The 17850-nt window shown below is 41.7% G+C and overlaps 1 protein-coding gene across 1 annotated transcript; it reads left to right on the top strand.

The window, feature by feature from the left end:
* Positions 1-12293: 12293 nt before the first annotated feature.
* LOC130748927 (uncharacterized) lies at positions 12294-17175 on the top strand. The gene is made up of 5 exons (XM_057602209.1): positions 12294-14637; positions 14745-16185; positions 16504-16642; positions 16727-16843; positions 17014-17175. The coding sequence occupies exons 1-5, from the start codon at positions 12294-12296 to the stop codon at positions 17173-17175; spliced, it is 4203 nt and encodes a 1400-aa protein (XP_057458192.1).
* Positions 17176-17850: the final 675 nt, after the last annotated feature.

A 17850-nucleotide genomic window follows, 5' to 3' on the forward strand; every position in this document is an offset into this window, starting at 1 on the left:
TAGAAATTCTTTAACATCCATTCCTACATCAAAAATAGGGATTAGAATCTAAATTCAACATAAAAGCTATACTAATTCTAATTATTTACTAAACTACACAGTTGAGGGTTAATTAATATGAAATTCCACACTTTTATCAAAGATAAGTGCCCAAAATAATATGGAAAACTAGGTAAATTTGGCACTTATCAAACATCATACCAAACATAAATTTATTAACGATTGGATATTTTTTAAAAAAATTAACTTTAGCCAAGTATGGCTCGCTTAAAGGAAATAGAGGTAGAGAGAAATTAATTTTCAAGTGTAGTAACTAGCTTAAGCAAGCAAGGTAACCATCAATGATGAAATGTCCCACCTAAGCGAGCTTTCTCCCGCTTAAAAGAGATATGGCAGTCATAACTCATTTAAAAGACTAAATCAAAATGAGAAAAAAGGATCATTATGGAACTTCTTGACTCTTCCAGACCAAAAACACTTCGAGCTTGATCTTGGGCACTTTGAGGAACTGGATTCATTCTTGAGACATCACGAATTCTTCAATTCTTCTTAGTTTTCTCCTATATTCATTGTAAAGCTCTGGGAGAATGTACGGAGCGCAGAGTCCATCCATGGAAGATTCATGGCGGGACTAGGGGCTATCCAGGTGGTTCAAATTCGGAAGAATGCTTTTCCTTTTGGGTTGGCCTTTATCTAAAACGCCAACAATTTTTCCTTTTATGCATAATCATGATAACACCTATAAAACTCAACCTCATCTAGGTCATTTCACCCTCACTCATTCTCTAATCACACACCCTCACTCATTCTCTAATCACACACACTCACTCATTCTCTAATCACACAATGCTCTTTCGCCTAAACCCTTTCTCGATCTCCTCTCGTTCCTGCCGATGGATCCTCACGCCGCCGCCGCCAATGTCACCGCTGCCGTTGCTGCCTATGCCGCCGCCGATCTTGCCCATGCCGATGGTGCCAATGCCGCCTCCGTCGCTACCGTCTATGCCGCTTATGATTTTGATTCCGATCTCGAGAGAATCGTTACCGAAGGAGACTACCTTGTCCGGGAAAATGTCTGAAGTGCGGAGTCCATCCATGCTAGATTCATGGCGGGATTGGGCTTTCTCGCATAGCATATCCAGGTGGTTTCAATTCAGAGGAACAATTTTCTGATGGTGATGTCGCAGGCGCGTATCGACGCGTTCAAGATCTAAGCATGTGCCACCGCGCGGACGCGTGAAGGCGATGCGAACGTGGAGCATGCATGGTTTGGTGCTACCAACATGGATGAGATCCTGGGCATCATTAAGCACAGTTTCGGGCAAGAGCAACTCCATGGCCATGGCTTGCGTCTCTCTCCAGAGGATTGTCCTGTCCTATGGCACGTGCCGATTTCATTAAGCACAGTTTCGGGCAAGAGCAACTCCATGGCCATGGCTTGCGTCTCTCTCCAGAGGATTGTCCTGTCCTATGGCACGTGCCGATTTTATTTTTTCATAACATTATTATTATTGTTTTAGGTCACGTTTGTTTCAGTTTTTTTAAAATCATTTTTAATTAAAATTAATTCTTTTATTACTTTAAGATCTTTTTTAATTTCAAAAAAAAATCTTGTTTAAGCTTTTAAAAATTATTAATTTTAAAAGTTGAAAATATATCATTTAGGAAACTAATTTGTTTTAAATAAATGTTTATAATAGATAAGAGAATGTAAAAAAAGTGATTTTAATTAGGTAAAATAAACACAAATCAAGTTTTTTTGAAAATAACTTTTTCGTTAAATCTCTAAAAGGTAATTTGTTAACTTCATTCTCCGAACAGTCTCCTATACTGTAGGCACGTGCCAGAGTATAGGAGAATCCTCTGGAGAGAGACGCAGGCCCTGGCCATTGTGTTTCTCTTGCCCGAAACCGTGTCGAACGATGTCCATGATCTCATCCATGTCGATAGCACCGTACCATGCATGCTCCACGTTCGCATCGTCGTCATGCGTACGCGCGGTGGCACTTGCGTAGATCTCGAACGCGTCGATACGCGCCTGCGACATCACCGTCGGAAAATTGTTCCCTTGAATTGAAACCACGTGGATATGCTTTGCGAGAAAGCCCAGTCCCGCCATGAATCTAGCATGGATGGACTCCGCGCTTCGGACATTTTCTCGGAAAAGGTAGTCTCCTTCGGTAACGATTCTCTCGAGTTCAGAATCGGAATCGGAATCATAAGTGGCATAGACGGCAGCAACAGCGGCGGCATAGGATGCATCGGCATGGGCAGGATCGGTGGCAGGATAGGCGGCAAAGGCAACAACGACATTGGCGGCGGCGGCGGCTCCATCGGCAGGAACGGTAGGAGAACGAGAAAGGGTTTAGGCGAAAGAGGATTGTGTGATTAGAGAATGAGTGAGTGTGTGTGATTAGAGAATGAGTGAGTGTGAAATGACCTAGATGAGGTTGAGTTTTATAGGGGTTATCATGATCGTGGAGAAAAGGAAAAATAGTTGGCGTTTTAGATAAGAGCCAACGCGAAAGTGATTTCACGTGTACGAACGAGTTAAAGTTTGACACGTGGGTTTCACGTGGATCGAAGAAGAATGATTGGAGAAATTTGACACGTCGGCTTCAACGTGGAGTTCAATGTTGTTATTGTGTGTGTTGTGTGTGTGGGTGGGTGTGTGGATAATAATATTCTCACTTTACCATTTTCAACTTGATGAGGAAAAAGGAAAGCCCATAAAGTGAGAATATGATTTTTTTTCTATATCCACGATTATCGCTTGATGCTCTTTCTAAATTGATTTTTTTTATTTAAAAAAAAAAGAAAAAGAAGTGAAAGAAAAATAATGAATATGACACAATGATACATGATGTAACATGATTAGAAGTGAGAGAAAAAAAAGTACCATGTGTGCTTTTACAAATAAGTGATCTATACTCGGTTGATCTTGGCTTTCAATGTGCTTTGATACAGATTGTTTCTAATTGTTTGAAGTTTGGAATTGTCCTTCCATGCTCGGGTAGTTCTTATTTTACTTTTGTTATTTGAGATTATCGCGGTTGATGACTATTTAGATAGACTTTCTTTTAGTTTGAGTTGTTTTAGGCTCCTCTTGGAGCTATTTTTTTAATTTATCTATATGTATCCACTTATGCACCAAGCTCTTCTTCTTCAAGAATTATTTATTTTGAAAAAAAATTATAATTGTTAAAATGAATATTTCATAATCTTCGTGTGGTTTTAGATTTCCATTGAATTCAACGTGGTTCCACAATATCATTTAAAAAAACAAAGATCCACGTTGAACTCGACATGACAAAATTAAGATTTTCTTATCAAATTTAAACTCAACGTGACAAATTCTAGTTTCACCACTAATATATTAGAATACGTAAAATTACGATAGTGTTTGCACCAACATCAAACCAAACATAAATTTATTAACGGTTGGATATTTTTAAAAAAAATTCACTCAAGCCAAGTACGGCTCGCTTGAAGGAAATAGAGGCAGAGAGAAATTAATTTTCAAGTGTAGTAACTCGCTTAAGCGAGCAAGGTACCCATCAATGATGAAATGTCCCACCTAAGCGAGTTTTCTCCCGCTTAAAAGAGATATGGCAGTCATAACTCGTTTAAAAGACTAAAGCAAAATGAGAAAAATGGATCATTTTGGAACTTCTTGACTCTTCCAGACCTAAAACACTTCGAGCTTGATCTTGGGCACTTTGAGTAACTGGATTCATTCTTGAGACATCACGAATTCTTCAATTCTTCTTAGTTTTCTCCTATATTCATTGTAAAGCTCTGGGAGAATGTTCGGAGCGCAGAGTCCATCCATGGAAGATTCAAGGCGGGACTGGGGGCTATCCAGGTGGTTCAAATTCGGAAGAATGCTTTTCCTTTTGGGTTGGCCTTTATCTAAAACGCCAACAATTTTTCCTTTTATGCACAATCATGATAACACCTATAAAACTCAACCTCATCTAGGTCATTTCACCCTCACTCATTCTCTAACCACACACACTCACTCATTCTCTAATCACAAAATGCTCTTTCGCGTAAACCCTTTCTCGATCTCCTCTCGTTCCTGCCGATGGATCCTCACGCCGCCGCCGCCAATGTCACCGCTGCCGTTGCTGCCTATGCCGCCGCCGATCTTGCCCATGTCGATGGTGCCTTTGCCGCCACCGTCGCTACCGTCTATGCCGCTTATGATTTTGATTCCGATCTCGAGAGAATCGTTACCGAAGGAGACTACCTTGTCCGGGAAAATGTCTGAAGTGCGGAGTCCATCCATGCTAGATTCATGGCAGGATTGGGCTTTCTCGCATAGCATATCCAGGTGGTTTCAATTCAGAGGAACAATTTTCTGATGGTGATGTCGCAGGCGCGTATCGACGCGTTCGAGATCTAAGCGCGTTCCACCGCGCGGACGCGTGAAGGCGATGCGAACGTGGAGCATGCATGGTTCGGTGCTACCAACATGGATGAGATCCTGGGCATCATTAAGCACAGTTTCGGGCAAGAGCAACTCCATGGCCATGGCTTGCGTCTCTCTCCAAAGGATTGTCCTGTCCTATGGCACGTGCCGATTTTATTTTTTCATAACATTATTATTATTGTTTTAGGTCACGTTTGTTTCAGTTTTTTTAAAATCATTTTTAATTAAAATTAATTCTTTTATTACTTTAAGATCTTTTTTAATTTCAAAAAAAAATCTTGTTTAAGCTTTTAAAAATTATTAATTTTAAAAGTTGAAAATATATCATTTAGGAAACTAATTTGTTTTAAATAAATGTTTATAATAGATAAGAGAATGTAAAAAAAGTGATTTTAATTAGGTAAAATAAACACAAATCAAGTTTTTTTGAAAATAACTTTTTCGTTAAATCTCTAAAAGGTAATTTGTTAACTTCATTCTCCGAACATTCTCCTATACTATAGGCACGTGCCAGAGTATAGGAGATTCCTCTGGAGAGAGACGCACGCCCTGGCCATGGAGTTTCTCTTGTCCAAAACCGTGTCGAACGATGTCCATGATCTCATCCATGTCGATAGCACCGTACCATGCATGCTCCACGTTCGCATCGCCGTCAAGCGTACGCGCGGTGGCACTTGCGTTGATCTCGAACGCGTCGATACGCGCCTGCGACATCACCGTCGGAAAATTGTTCCCTTGAATTGAAACCACGTGGATATGCTTTGCGAGAAAGCCCAGTCCCGCCATGAATCTAGCATGGATGGAGTCCGCGCTTCGGACATTTTCTCGGACAAGGTAGTCTCCTTCGGTAACGATTCTCTCGAGATCGGAATCGGAATCATAAGTGGCATAGACGACAGCAACAGCGGCGGCATAGGATGCATCGGCATGGGCAGGATCGGTGGCGGGATAGGCGGCAAAGGCAACAACGACATTGGCGGCGGCGGCGGCTCCATCGGCAGGAACGGTAGGAGAACGAGAAAGGGTTTAGGCGAAAGAGGATTGTGTTATTAGAGAATGAGTGAGTGTGTGTGATTAGAGAATGAGTGAGTGTGAAATGACCTAGATGAGGTTGAGTTTTATAGGGGTTATCATGATTGTGGAGAAAAGGAAAAATAGTTGGCGTTTTAGATAAGAGCCAACGCGAAAGTGATTTCACGTGTACGAACGAGTTAAAGTTTGACACGTGGGTTTCACGTGGATCGAAGAAGAATGATTGGAGAAATTTGACACGTCGGCTTCAACGTGGAGTTCAATGTTGTTATTGTGTGTGTTGTGTGTGTGGGTGGGTGTGTGGATAATAATATTCTCACTTTACCATTTTCAACTTGATGAGGAAAAAGGAAAGCCCATAAAGTGAGAATATGATTTTTTTATTCTATATCCACCATTACCGCTTGATGCTCTTTCTAAATTGATTTTTTTTATTTAAAAAAAAAAGAAAAAGAAGAGAAAGAAAAATAATGAATATGACACAATGATACATGATTTAACGTGATTAGAAGTGAGAGAAAAAAAAGTACCATGTGTGCTTTTACAAATAAGTGGTCTATACTCGGTTGATCTTGGCTTTCACCGAATGTGCTTTGATACGGATTGTTTCTAATTGTTTGAAGTTTGGAATTGTCCTTCCATGCTCGGGTAGTTCTTATTTTACTTTTGTTATTTGAGATTATCGCGGTTGATGACTATTTAGATAGACTTTCTTTTAGTTTGAGTTGTTTTAGGCTCCTCTAGGAGCTATTTTTTTAATTTATCTATATGTATCCACTTATGCACCAAGCTCTTCTTCTTAATGAATTATTTATTTTGAAAAAAATTATAATAGTTAAAATGAATATTTCATAATCTTCGTGTGGTTTTAGATTTCCATTGAATTCAACGTGGTTCCACAATATCATTTAAAAAAACAAAGATCCACGTTGAACTCGACATGACAAAATTATGCTTTTCATATCAAATTTAAACTCAACGTGACAAATTCTAGTTTCATCACTAATATATTAGAATACGTAAAATTACGATAGTGTTTGCACGAACATCAAACCAAACATAAATTTATTAACGGTTGGATATTTTTTAAAAAAATTCACTCAAGCCAAGTACGGCTCGCTTCAAGGAAATAGAGGCAGAGAGAAATTAATTTTCAAGTGTAGTAACTCGCTTAAGCGAGCAAGGTACCCATCAATGATGAAATGTCCCACCTAAGCGAGTTTTCTCCCGCTTAAAAGAGATATGGCAGTCATAACTCATTTAAAAGACGAAAACAAAATGAGAAAAATGGATCATTTTGGAACTTCTTGACTCTTCCAGTCCTAAAACACTTCGAGCTTGATCTTGGGCACTTTGAGTAACTGGATTCATTCTTGAGACATCACGAATTCTTCAATTCTTCTTAGTTTTCTCCTATATTCATTGTAAAGCTCTGGGAGAATGTTCGGAGCGCAGAGTCCATCCATGGAAGATTCATGGCGGGACTGGGGGCTATCCAGGTGGTTCAAATTCGGAAGAATGCTTTTCCTTTTGGGTTGGCCTTTATCTAAAACGCCAACAATTTTTCCTTTTATGCACAATCATGATAACACCTATAAAACTCAACCTCATCTAGGTCATTTCACCCTCACTCATTCTCTAACCACACACACTCACTCATTCTCTAATCACAAAATGCTCTTTCGCCTAAACCCTTTCTCGATCTCCTCTCGTTCCTGCCGATGGATCCTCACGCCGCCGCCGCCAATGTCACCGCTGCCGTTGCTGCCTATGCCGCCGCCGATCTTGCCCATGTCGATGGTGCCTTTGCCGCCACCGTCGCTACCGTCTATGCCGCTTATGATTTTGATTCCGATCTCGAGAGAATCGTTACCGAAGGAGACTACCTTGTCCGGGAAAATGTCTGAAGTGCGGAGTCCATCCATGCTAGATTCATGGCAGGATTGGGCTTTCTCGCATAGCATATCCAGGTGGTTTCAATTCAGAGGAACAATTTTCTGATGGTGATGTCGCAGGCGCGTATCGACGCGTTCGAGATCTAAGCGCGTTCCACCGCGCGGACGCGTGAAGGCGATGCGAACGTGGAGCATGCATGGTTCGGTGCTACCAACATGGATGAGATCCTGGGCATCATTAAGCACAGTTTCGGGCAAGAGCAACTCCATGGCCATGGCTTGCGTCTCTCTCCAAAGGATTGTCCTGTCCTATGGCACGTGCCGATTTTATTTTTTCATAACATTATTATTATTGTTTTAGGTCACGTTTGTTTCAGTTTTTTTAAAATCATTTTTAATTAAAATTAATTCTTTTATTACTTTAAGATCTTTTTTAATTTCAAAAAAAAATCTTGTTTAAGCTTTTAAAAATTATTAATTTTAAAAGTTGAAAATATATCATTTAGGAAACTAATTTGTTTTAAATAAATGTTTATAATAGATAAGAGAATGTAAAAAAAGTGATTTTAATTAGGTAAAATAAACACAAATCAAGTTTTTTTGAAAATAACTTTTTCGTTAAATCTCTAAAAGGTAATTTGTTAACTTCATTCTCCGAACATTCTCCTATACTGTAGGCACGTGCCAGAGTATAGGAGATTCCTCTGGAGAGAGACGCAGGCCCTGGCCATGGAGTTTCTCTTGTCCAAAACCGTGTCGAACGATGTCCATGATCTCATCCATGTCGATAGCACCGTACCATGCATGCTCCACGTTCGCATCGCCGTCAAGCGTACGCGCGGTGGCACTTGCGTTGATCTCGAACGCGTCGATACGCGCCTGCGACATCACCGTCGGAAAATTGTTCCCTTGAATTGAAACCACGTGGATATGCTTTGCGAGAAAGCCCAGTCCCGCCATGAATCTAGCATGGATGGAGTCCGCGCTTCGGACATTTTCTCGGACAAGGTAGTCTCCTTCGGTAACGATTCTCTCGAGATCGGAATCGGAATCATAAGTGGCATAGACGACAGCAACAGCGGCGGCATAGGATGCATCGGCATGGGCAGGATCGGTGGCGGGATAGGCGGCAAAGGCAACAACGACATTGGCGGCGGCGGCGGCTCCATCGGCAGGAACGGTAGGAGAACGAGAAAGGGTTTAGGCGAAAGAGGATTGTGTGATTAGAGAATGAGTGAGTGTGTGTGATTAGAGAATGAGTGAGTGTGAAATGACCTAGATGAGGTTGAGTTTTATAGGGGTTATCATGATCGTGGAGAAAAGGAAAAATAGTTGGCGTTTTAGATAAGAGCCAACGCGAAAGTGATTTCACGTGTACGAACGAGTTAAAGTTTGACACGTGGGTTTCACGTGGATCGAAGAAGAATGATTGGAGAAATTTGACACGTCGGCTTCAACGTGGAGTTCAATGTTGTTATTGTGTGTGTTGTGTGTGTGGGTGGGTGTGTGGATAATAATATTCTCACTTTACCATTTTCAACTTGATGAGGAAAAAGGAAAGCCCATAAAGTGAGAATATGATTTTTTTTTTCTATATCCACCATTACCGCTTGATGCTCTTTCTAAATTGATTTTTTTTATTTAAAAAAAAAAGAAAAAGAAGAGAAAGAAAAATAATGAATATGACACAATGATACATGATGTAACATGATTAGAAGTGAGAGAAAAAAAAGTACCATGTGTGCTTTTACAAATAAGTGGTCTATACTCGGTTGATCTTGGCTTTCACCGAATGTGCTTTGATACGGATTGTTTCTAATTGTTTGAAGTTTGGAATTGTCCTTCCATGCTCGGGTAGTTCTTATTTTACTTTTGTTATTTGAGATTATCGCGGTTGATGACTATTTAGATAGACTTTCTTTTAGTTTGAGTTGTTTTAGGCTCCTCTTGGAGCTATTTTTTTAATTTATCTATATGTATCCACTTATGCACCAAGCTCTTCTTCTTAATGAATTATTTATTTTGAAAAAAATTATAATAGTTAAAATGAATATTTCATAATCTTCGTGTGGTTTTAGATTTCCATTGAATTCAACGTGGTTCCACAATATCATTTAAAAAAACAAAGATCCACGTTGAACTCGACATGACAAAATTATGCTTTTCATATCAAATTTAAACTCAACGTGACAAATTCTAGTTTCACCACTAATATATTAGAATACGTAAAATTACGATAGTGTTTGCACCAACATCAAACCAAACATAAATTTATTAACGGTTGGATATTTTTAAAAAAAATTCACTCAAGCCAAGTACGGCTCGCTTCAAGGAAATAGAGGCAGAGAGAAATTAATTTTCAAGTGTAGTAACTCGCTTAAGCGAGCAAGGTACCCATCAATGATGAAATGTCCCAAGGGAGATGAGAGAGAGAGAGAAAGGGTCTGGTCGGAGACCTCCGGCGCGGTGGCACCGGCCTTGGAGTCAATCGGAGGCTGTACGACGGTGGGAGGGATCTCCAAGGTGGCAGCTTTCAAACTACTCCACGGGAGTCAGAGGGGGCCAATACCAGAAACATCATCGGGTTTATGGAGCTGAACGTACTGCTTTCAGACAGCAAGGTACACATTCGGAACGAGATGGAAGAAATACTATTAATGGTGGAATTGGGAGGCAAACGGATCATCAAACAACTCGGCAGCAACCATGGTTTAACCAACAGGGAGCAAACGTGCAACAACATAGACAGCAGCAAGCTCCAATAGGAGTCAAGAATTCATAGGACTCAAAGAAGCAAACATCAACCTGAGTCATTCTCAGTTTTTGTGGATGGTTTAGGTGATAGAATGACAACCCAGAGATTGCGATCAGTCTTTGAAAGGGCAGGACGACTGAGGAGTGTCTTCATTCAGCAGAAGAAAAAGTATCACCGGCGTTTTCGCTTTGGCTTCCTTCGTTTTCATTGTAATGATGAGGCCTGGGAAGCAATTCGTATGTTCCATGGTATGAGGCTAGATGGCACATACCTGGTGGTTCAAAAAGCAAATATTCAGCGACCTTTGCGCACACCTGTGGCTCATAAACCAGGGGAAAATGTTCCGGGGAAAGTGTGGAGACCAAAGGCACAACAGCAGGGGAGGAAGCAAGAACCGTCTCCAGCAACAGACGTCAAGTTAGGGCTGATTGGTGTTGCAGTCCAACCAGCAACATGCCAATTACGTGTGGTGGATTCTGACTTAGATGAAGAATGGGTTCTGAGATGTGCCAGGGCACGAACCTTACTGTCCATGCCGGTCGAAATATTACAGGAACAATTTAGCCAGATTGGTTTGTTCAACTTTCGTTTAATTCCCCTGGGAGCAGATGAGGTGATACTGGAATTTGAAACAAAGGATGAGATGGAAGAAACCATCACAGAATGCAGTTTCTTTTTAGAACAGAAGCTGTGTGATATCAAGCCCTGTACAATACTTTCTTTTGGCGTAACTCAACTTATCTGGATTCGATTATGGCAGGTACCACTGGGCTTGTGGAATGAAGCATTCTTTACATCCGTCGGAAACAGGCTAGGGAACTATGTTATGTCTGATTCTGCTACTTTGTTGCGACATCGAGCAGACTTTGCTCGCATTTTGGTCCGTACACATCATCCGATTCTTCACTGTTTTACCATGGCGGTTGATGTGAGTGGTACGTCGTGTATTGTCTTGGTTGAAAAGGATCCTACAGCTTATGATTATGGGGCTGTAGAGGTGAAGCCGGCAACACCAGTAAAAGTGTACAATTCAGAATTTCATATGAGGATTTGAGCACTAATGATGGAAGCATGGGGGAAGAAGGGGGAGACGATGGGAGAGATGGAGAAACTCTGTTTGATGATGTTTTGGATGAAGAGGATGAGATATTTCGGGACGGTGCGGCAGAGGGCTTGAAGACGTGTTGTAAAACCGAATCCACTGGTGCGCTGGAAGAAGTGAGTCTCACGGCGGGAGTGGTTTTGCCGGTTACGGTGGCGGCGCCGGAGATGGAACAGGGGGTTGTCGACAAGTTTGAGTGTCTGCAAGCAGAGGGGACAGCAGTTTTGCACGTTACAGAAAACATTCAAAATACGAATGTAATCAATTCTGGGGAGCAACTGAAGGAACAGTTGGAGGATATCATCAATTCAGGTTATTCAATTGAGGAAATTAAGGTGTGGAGAGAAAATTTAAAATCTGATGAGATTTCTTTTAACGGAAATCAAATATTGGATAAATTTATTCAAAATCAAGGAAGAGGATTTGCTGTTACTGGTTATTCCTTTAATGCTGATGATTTGAATCAGAAATCAAATATTTGTTGGCCTTATTCTGCATTGAACTGGGACCCACAATTATTTACAAACAAATCAGAAACTAAGCCGTGTTTGCCTATCATGAAAAACCAGAAAAACGGATTCGGTGCTTCTACGGGTTCTGATGAAAATTTGCAAGTTTCTGAGTCAAGGGGAATCACAGACGTTTTTGTGCATACATCACCACACCAAATAATTCGACATCGTGCAATACCAGAGGCTACTGTGCGCTTAGCTTCCACACCTGAGGTAACAATACGTTCATGTTCACCAATCTCGCCATCTTCTGTGTTTCATGGTCCAGTCACGCCTGCTGCTGCTGCTATCCCTGAGACTCAAAAAGAAGAGAACGGCCAGAATACAAATTCGTCAAAGAAGTCATCACAGAGGGGTCGTCCTAAGGGAAGCAAGAACAAACCGAAACCCCTCCCACTTGATTTTCTAGAGCCGGTGCCCGGGGAGGATGGAGTGTCAACTAGAGCTCAGAGAACATGGCTACTTGGAAAACGTTTGGGTTTGAAACCGCGAGGATCAGAGGCTTTGATGCTCCGTGGTTTAGAAACTCAAATTCGCCAAAATCATCCACACCTCAATTAATATGTCAGGTCCGTGGCTGACATGGAACATCCGTGGCTTGGGAGGAACAACGAAGCGGGAAGCAGTAAAGAAAGCAATTTTGCATTTGAAACCAGAACTAGTTCTGTTACAGGAAACAAAACTGAATGAACTTCGGGAGCGTACAGTAATTTCTTGGACTAAAAGTCTCAATATGCAGCATGCTGAATCTAGTTCTGTTGGAACAGCTGGGGGGTTGATGTGTTTGTGGAGGGAGAGTTCTTTGCAGGTTCTGACAGTGGCCGTAGAAACGTGGTTTATTCTTCTGACTGTGAAGTTGCCTAATATTGATCAAACAGTGCTGAATGGAAATGTTTCTGGTCCTCATTCTATGTCAGATCGTAGTCTTTGTCTTGAAGCTCTAAAGCAACGGGTTTTATGCCATGGCGGTTTTGTATGTATAGGGGGAGATTTTAATGCGGTGCTACTGGCCTCTGAACGCACATCAGGACGTGTCCTTGACGTGGGTGATTCATCCTTTCAGCAGTTTGTACAAGACAGCAATTTATTGGATTTACCACTGAATAATGGCGATTATACTTGGTTTTCTAGTCGGAACGAAGGGATTTGGAGTCGCTTGGATCGTTGGTTAGTGTCTGATGAGGTCCTGGTAACGTTCTCTAATATTTCTCAATCTGTTTTACCATGGAATGTATCTGATCATAGGGCGGTGGGTTTATTTTTTGGGGTGCCTGATTCGGGACCAAAACCATTTTATTATTTTAATCATTGGGTTGATGAGGAGGGTTTTAAAGAATTAGTGGAGGCTTGGTGGACATCTGCTGTGTATCAAGGGTGGTCGGGTTATGTGTTGAAACAAAAGCTAAGAGGATTGAGAGGAAAAATTAGAGAGTGGCGTAGAAAGAAGGGTGCATGGGGAGTAGAAAAAATTGCCAATTTAGAGAAAAGATTACAGGAGGTGATGAGTGAGTTAGAAGCAGAGGGGGGTTCAGAGGCTCTGAATAAGGAGAGAAGGATGGTTTTAGAGGCTTTGTGGCGGGCATACCGTGAGGAGGAAAGAATATGGTTACAGAAGTCAAGGGTAAGGTGGTTGAAGGAGGGAGACAGAAACACAAAATACTTTCACCGTGTGTGTAAGGCACGTACAGTAAAGAAAACCATCACGCAGCTAAGGTATGGTGGGCGTCTGTTAACTTCCCCAGATGAGATAAAAGAAGCTATGCGAGCACATTTTATTAATTTTTTCCGCAAGGATGGTGGTCCTAGGCCAAGGTTCTCAAACAGTAAATTAAATAAAGTGTCGGAGGCACAAAAGCACTTTTTGGAAGCAGATTTTACAGTGGAGGAAATATGGGAGGTGGTAAAAATTTTTGATGGGAATAGAGCTCCAGGTCCTGATGGTTTCAGCATGGATTTTTTCAAAAAATTCTGGAACTTAATTAAAGATGAACTGTTATGTTTTTTCAATGATTTTTTCATGTCAGGACAGCTGGTGAGGGGTCTAAATTCCACTTTTATAGCTCTTATTCCTAAAGGGGGTGAACAAGAGCAAATATCGGACTACAGGCCGATCAGCTTAATTGGAAGTATTTATAAACTGCTGTCAAAAGTCCTTTCTCTGCGTCTGAGTTCGATGCTGCCATGTTTGTTAAGTCAGAATCAGTTCGCTTTCACTACAGGTCGTCAGATTGCGGATTGCTCTCTAATTGCTAATGAAATTGTCCACACCATGGCTTCAAGGCCAGAAGGAGGTTTGCTATTTAAAATTGATTTTGCAAAAGCTTATGATAATGTTGAATGGGATTTTATGCTGGAGCTTCTGCAGGAAATGGGTTTTGGGAAAAAATGGATTAGCTGGATGCAGGTGTGCGTTTCAACAGCTTCCTTAGCAGTCCTGGTTAATGGCTCGCCTTCTGATTTCTTTAATATTCAGAAGGGACTGCGTCAGGGTGATCCCCTCTCACCTTTACTATTTAATATTGTGGCAAACGGGATGTCCTGCATGCTTAATCAGTTACGGGAAGGGGACGCACCATGTGGAGTGGAATTGGCGCCGGGGTTCCGCATAAATCATTTACAGTTTGCAGATGATTCCTTGCTGTTTTCTGATTGTGATGAGCTTCAGTTCCAGTCTCTAGCCATGGCAATTGAAGCTTACTTATACAGTTCAGGGTTGAAGGTAAATTTTAACAAATCAGCGGTTTATGGGGTGAATGCCAATTCTTCTATGGTACAACAAGCTGCAACTTGGTGGAATTTTAAAATCGGTACGCTACCTTTCATTTATCTTGGGTCTCCATTGGGTGGCAATCCTAGAAGATTGTCTTTCTGGAATCCGGTGCTGGAAAATATGACTGCAAAATTGGGTTTGTGGAGTTCACGCTTCTTGACTTTAAGTGGTCGACTTGTTCTGATAAAATCTGTTCTCAATGCTATTCCATTGTACTATATGGCTCTCTATAAAGCTCCGAAGGGGATAATTCAGCGGATAGAGAGGATTATGCGCCGGTTCCTATGGGGGGGCCTTCTGGTGAAAATAAAATCATGTGGATAGCATGGGAAGACTTGTGTAAGGGTACCCGGTTTGGAGGCCTAGGAGTGGGTTTTCTTGAATGGAAAAATAAGGCTATGCTTTTAAAGTGGGTGTGGCGGTTTGGTCGGGAGAGAGATGCTCTATGGAGGGAGGTGGTCTGTAAAAAATATGGTTTACCACTGCAGCTGATATCTTTTAATGTTGACCCGGCTGATGTGAAAAAATTATCTAAGCCTTTGGCAGATATGTATGGTGTTTGGCGTGATAGTGGGTTAGTGGGCAATGTCTTTAGGGATGGTATGGCTTGTCAGATAGGGAGGGGAAGTGGTGTATTTTTCTGGTTGGATCATTGGATAGGTTCTGCGCCTCTAAAAGTGGCTTTCCCTCGGGTGTTTGCACTAGCAGTTAATAAGAGGGCATTGGTGAGGGAGTATGGCACGGTTTTCGGTCCTCAATGGATATGGAATATTGCTTTTGTACGTGATTTTCTGGGTTGGGAGAGACAACAATATGATGATTTACTGGCACTCCTTCAGACTTTGGTTCCCAAACAGGGGGAGAGGGCGGACAGAGATTCCATAATTTGGAAACATGATAATATGGGGCTCTACAGTGTAAAGTCTATGTGTGCAGTTGTGGAAGCCCGATGGTTCACTGAGGAGGGATGGTCTGTCCCTCAATTCTTGAGGCCTATCTTACCTTCAAAAATTGCTTTATTTTTGTGGCAGGTGCAGAAGAACAGAATTGCTTCAAAGGAGAACTTGGAACAAAGGGGGGTGGTCTTAGAGAATGGTGCATCTTGCATTTTTTGCTTGTCTACAACAGAGATAGTGGCACACCTTTTTTTGCATTGTCCCCAGATATGGATGCTATGGACAACAGTGTTACAGAGGGAGGGCATTATGTGGTCTATTCCAGAATCAGTTTTGACATTGCTGGCTGAGTGGAGTCAGTTACGCAAAAATACATCAAGAATTATGTGGGAGATGATTCCTTATGCATTGTGCTGGGAGATATGGATGGCAAGGAATAATGTGATTTTCCATGATAAACTTTTTGATGTGGAAGCCATTTGGGAGTCTCATGTATTTTTACTGTTTACTTGGATAAGAGCTTGGTGGAAAGATTGTCCTTATGATGCAACTCAGTTTGAAAGGGGCTTCTCAAAAATTGATCTAACTGCCAAGGTTAGTGTACGGCCTCTTATCCCTTGGAAACCACCTCAAGGGACGATTTTGAAATTCAATGTGGATGGTTCTTTTCAATCAGGACGAGCAGGCATTGGGGGGATTTTGAGGAATAGTGCAAAGGAGGTGATTGGGGAGTTTTCTAGAAAGGTGGAGGTAAAACGAGCTGATGAGGCGGAGGTTTTGGCAATCTTGTATGCCTTATTATTTTGTCAGCAATTCATGATAGTTTCGATACTAATTGAGAGTGACTCAAGTCTTGCTGTTGATTGGGTGAGCGGAACAAAAAATAGACCTTGGAATTTAACTAATGAGTTGAATATGATTGATTATTTATATCCATTGGTGGAGTGCTGTGGGGTGTCTCATATTTTGAGGGAAGGGAATATGGAGGCGGACGCGCTTGCAAAGGAGGGATGTTCTCGTGTTGTGCCAATTTGGAAATATGTTGGACAACAAGGCTAACATCACATCCTTGGCTGGTTGTTTTGTTTCTTATTGTGTTTCTGCAGGGTCATAAAGCTATGGGAGAATTTGCGGCGTAGTATTAGCATCAATTTTGTCGCTGTCTTGCTGTTTTGTAAATTTCTGGAAGGGCTTGCTGTTTGCTGGTTTTTCAGTTTGCTGTTGCTGTTTTCTGGAGTGCTGCTGGTGCTGTTTACAGCTTTCTGTTTTGCTGTAACTGCTGCTGCGTCGTTTGATAATGCTGTCTGTTTTTGCTGAGTACTGTTGCAGCTGTTTTTGCCTGGTTGCTGGTGTCTGTTTGCTGTTGCTGAGTGCTGTCGCTGCTGCCTGTTTGCTGTTGCTGCTGCGCCTGTTTTCTGTTTGCTGTTTGGCCTGCTTACTGTTGCTGTTTGCTGTTTATGTGTCATAGAAAATTTAGAAATGTTGCTGTTTTAGCGGTGTACGAATTTCAGATGCTGTTTTGGACTTTTTTCATGTTTCCTAGTAGCTGGGTGGCTATCCCAAGTTGGTGGTACTCTTTTTCCTTGCTGGGGTTTTTCCCAATGGGTTTTTCTCAGTATGGTTTTAATGAGGCTCCTTCTTGGGAATATGCTAGTGGTCACCCTGCGGGTTGGTGGTGGGTTTGGTGCACTTTTGCACATCGTTTTTCAGGAACTTCTCTGATTCATATTGTACCTGGCTCTGGTCTTGAGACTATTTTGGCTCAAGCAAATTCTTAATGCTATTCATGTCGTTTTCAAAAAAAAAAATGATGAAATGTCCCACCTAAGCGAGTTTTCTCCCGCTTAAAAGAGATATGGCAGTCATAACTCATTTAAAAGACTAAAACAAAATGAGAAAAATGGATCATTTTGGAACTTCTTGACTCTTCCAGTCCTAAAACACTTCGAGCTTGATCTTGGGCACTTTGAGTAACTGGATTCATTCTTGAGACATCACGAATTCTTCAATTCTTCTTAGTTTTCTCCTATATTCATTGTAAAGCTCTGGGAGAATGTTCGGAGCGCAGAGTCCATCCATGGAAGATTCATGGCGGGACTGGGGGCTATCCAGGTGGTTCAAATTCGGAAGAATGCTTTTCCTTTTGGGTTGGCCTTTATCTAAAACGCCAACAATTTTTCCTTTTATGCACAATCATGATAACACCTATAAAACTCAACCTCATCTAGGTCATTTCACCCTCACTCATTCTCTAACCACACACACTCACTCATTCTCTAATCACACAATGCTCTTTCGCCTAAACCCTTTCTCGATCTCCTCTCGTTCCTGCCGATGGATCCTCACGCCGCCGCCGCCAATGTCACCGCTGCCGTTGCTGCCTATGCCGCCGCCGATCTAGCCCATGCCAATGGTGCCTTTGCCGCCACCGTCGCTACCGTCTATGCCGCTTA

The sequence above is a fragment of the Lotus japonicus genome, chromosome 1 (assembly GCF_012489685.1).
Source record: "Lotus japonicus ecotype B-129 chromosome 1, LjGifu_v1.2".
Classification (NCBI taxonomy): domain Eukaryota; kingdom Viridiplantae; phylum Streptophyta; class Magnoliopsida; order Fabales; family Fabaceae; genus Lotus; species Lotus japonicus.

Coding starts and splice junctions, on each gene's coding strand:
- LOC130748927 (XM_057602209.1), top strand. CDS start 12,294: ATGTCAGGTCCGTGGCTGACATGGAACATCCGTGGCTTGGGAGGAACA. Junction 16,643..16,726: donor TGTTTTCTGGAGTGCTGCTG/GTGCTGTTTACA, acceptor GTACTGTTGCAG/CTGTTTTTGCCTGGTTGCTG. Junction 16,844..17,013: donor TTGGCCTGCTTACTGTTGCT/GTTTGCTGTTTA, acceptor GGTTTTTCTCAG/TATGGTTTTAATGAGGCTCC.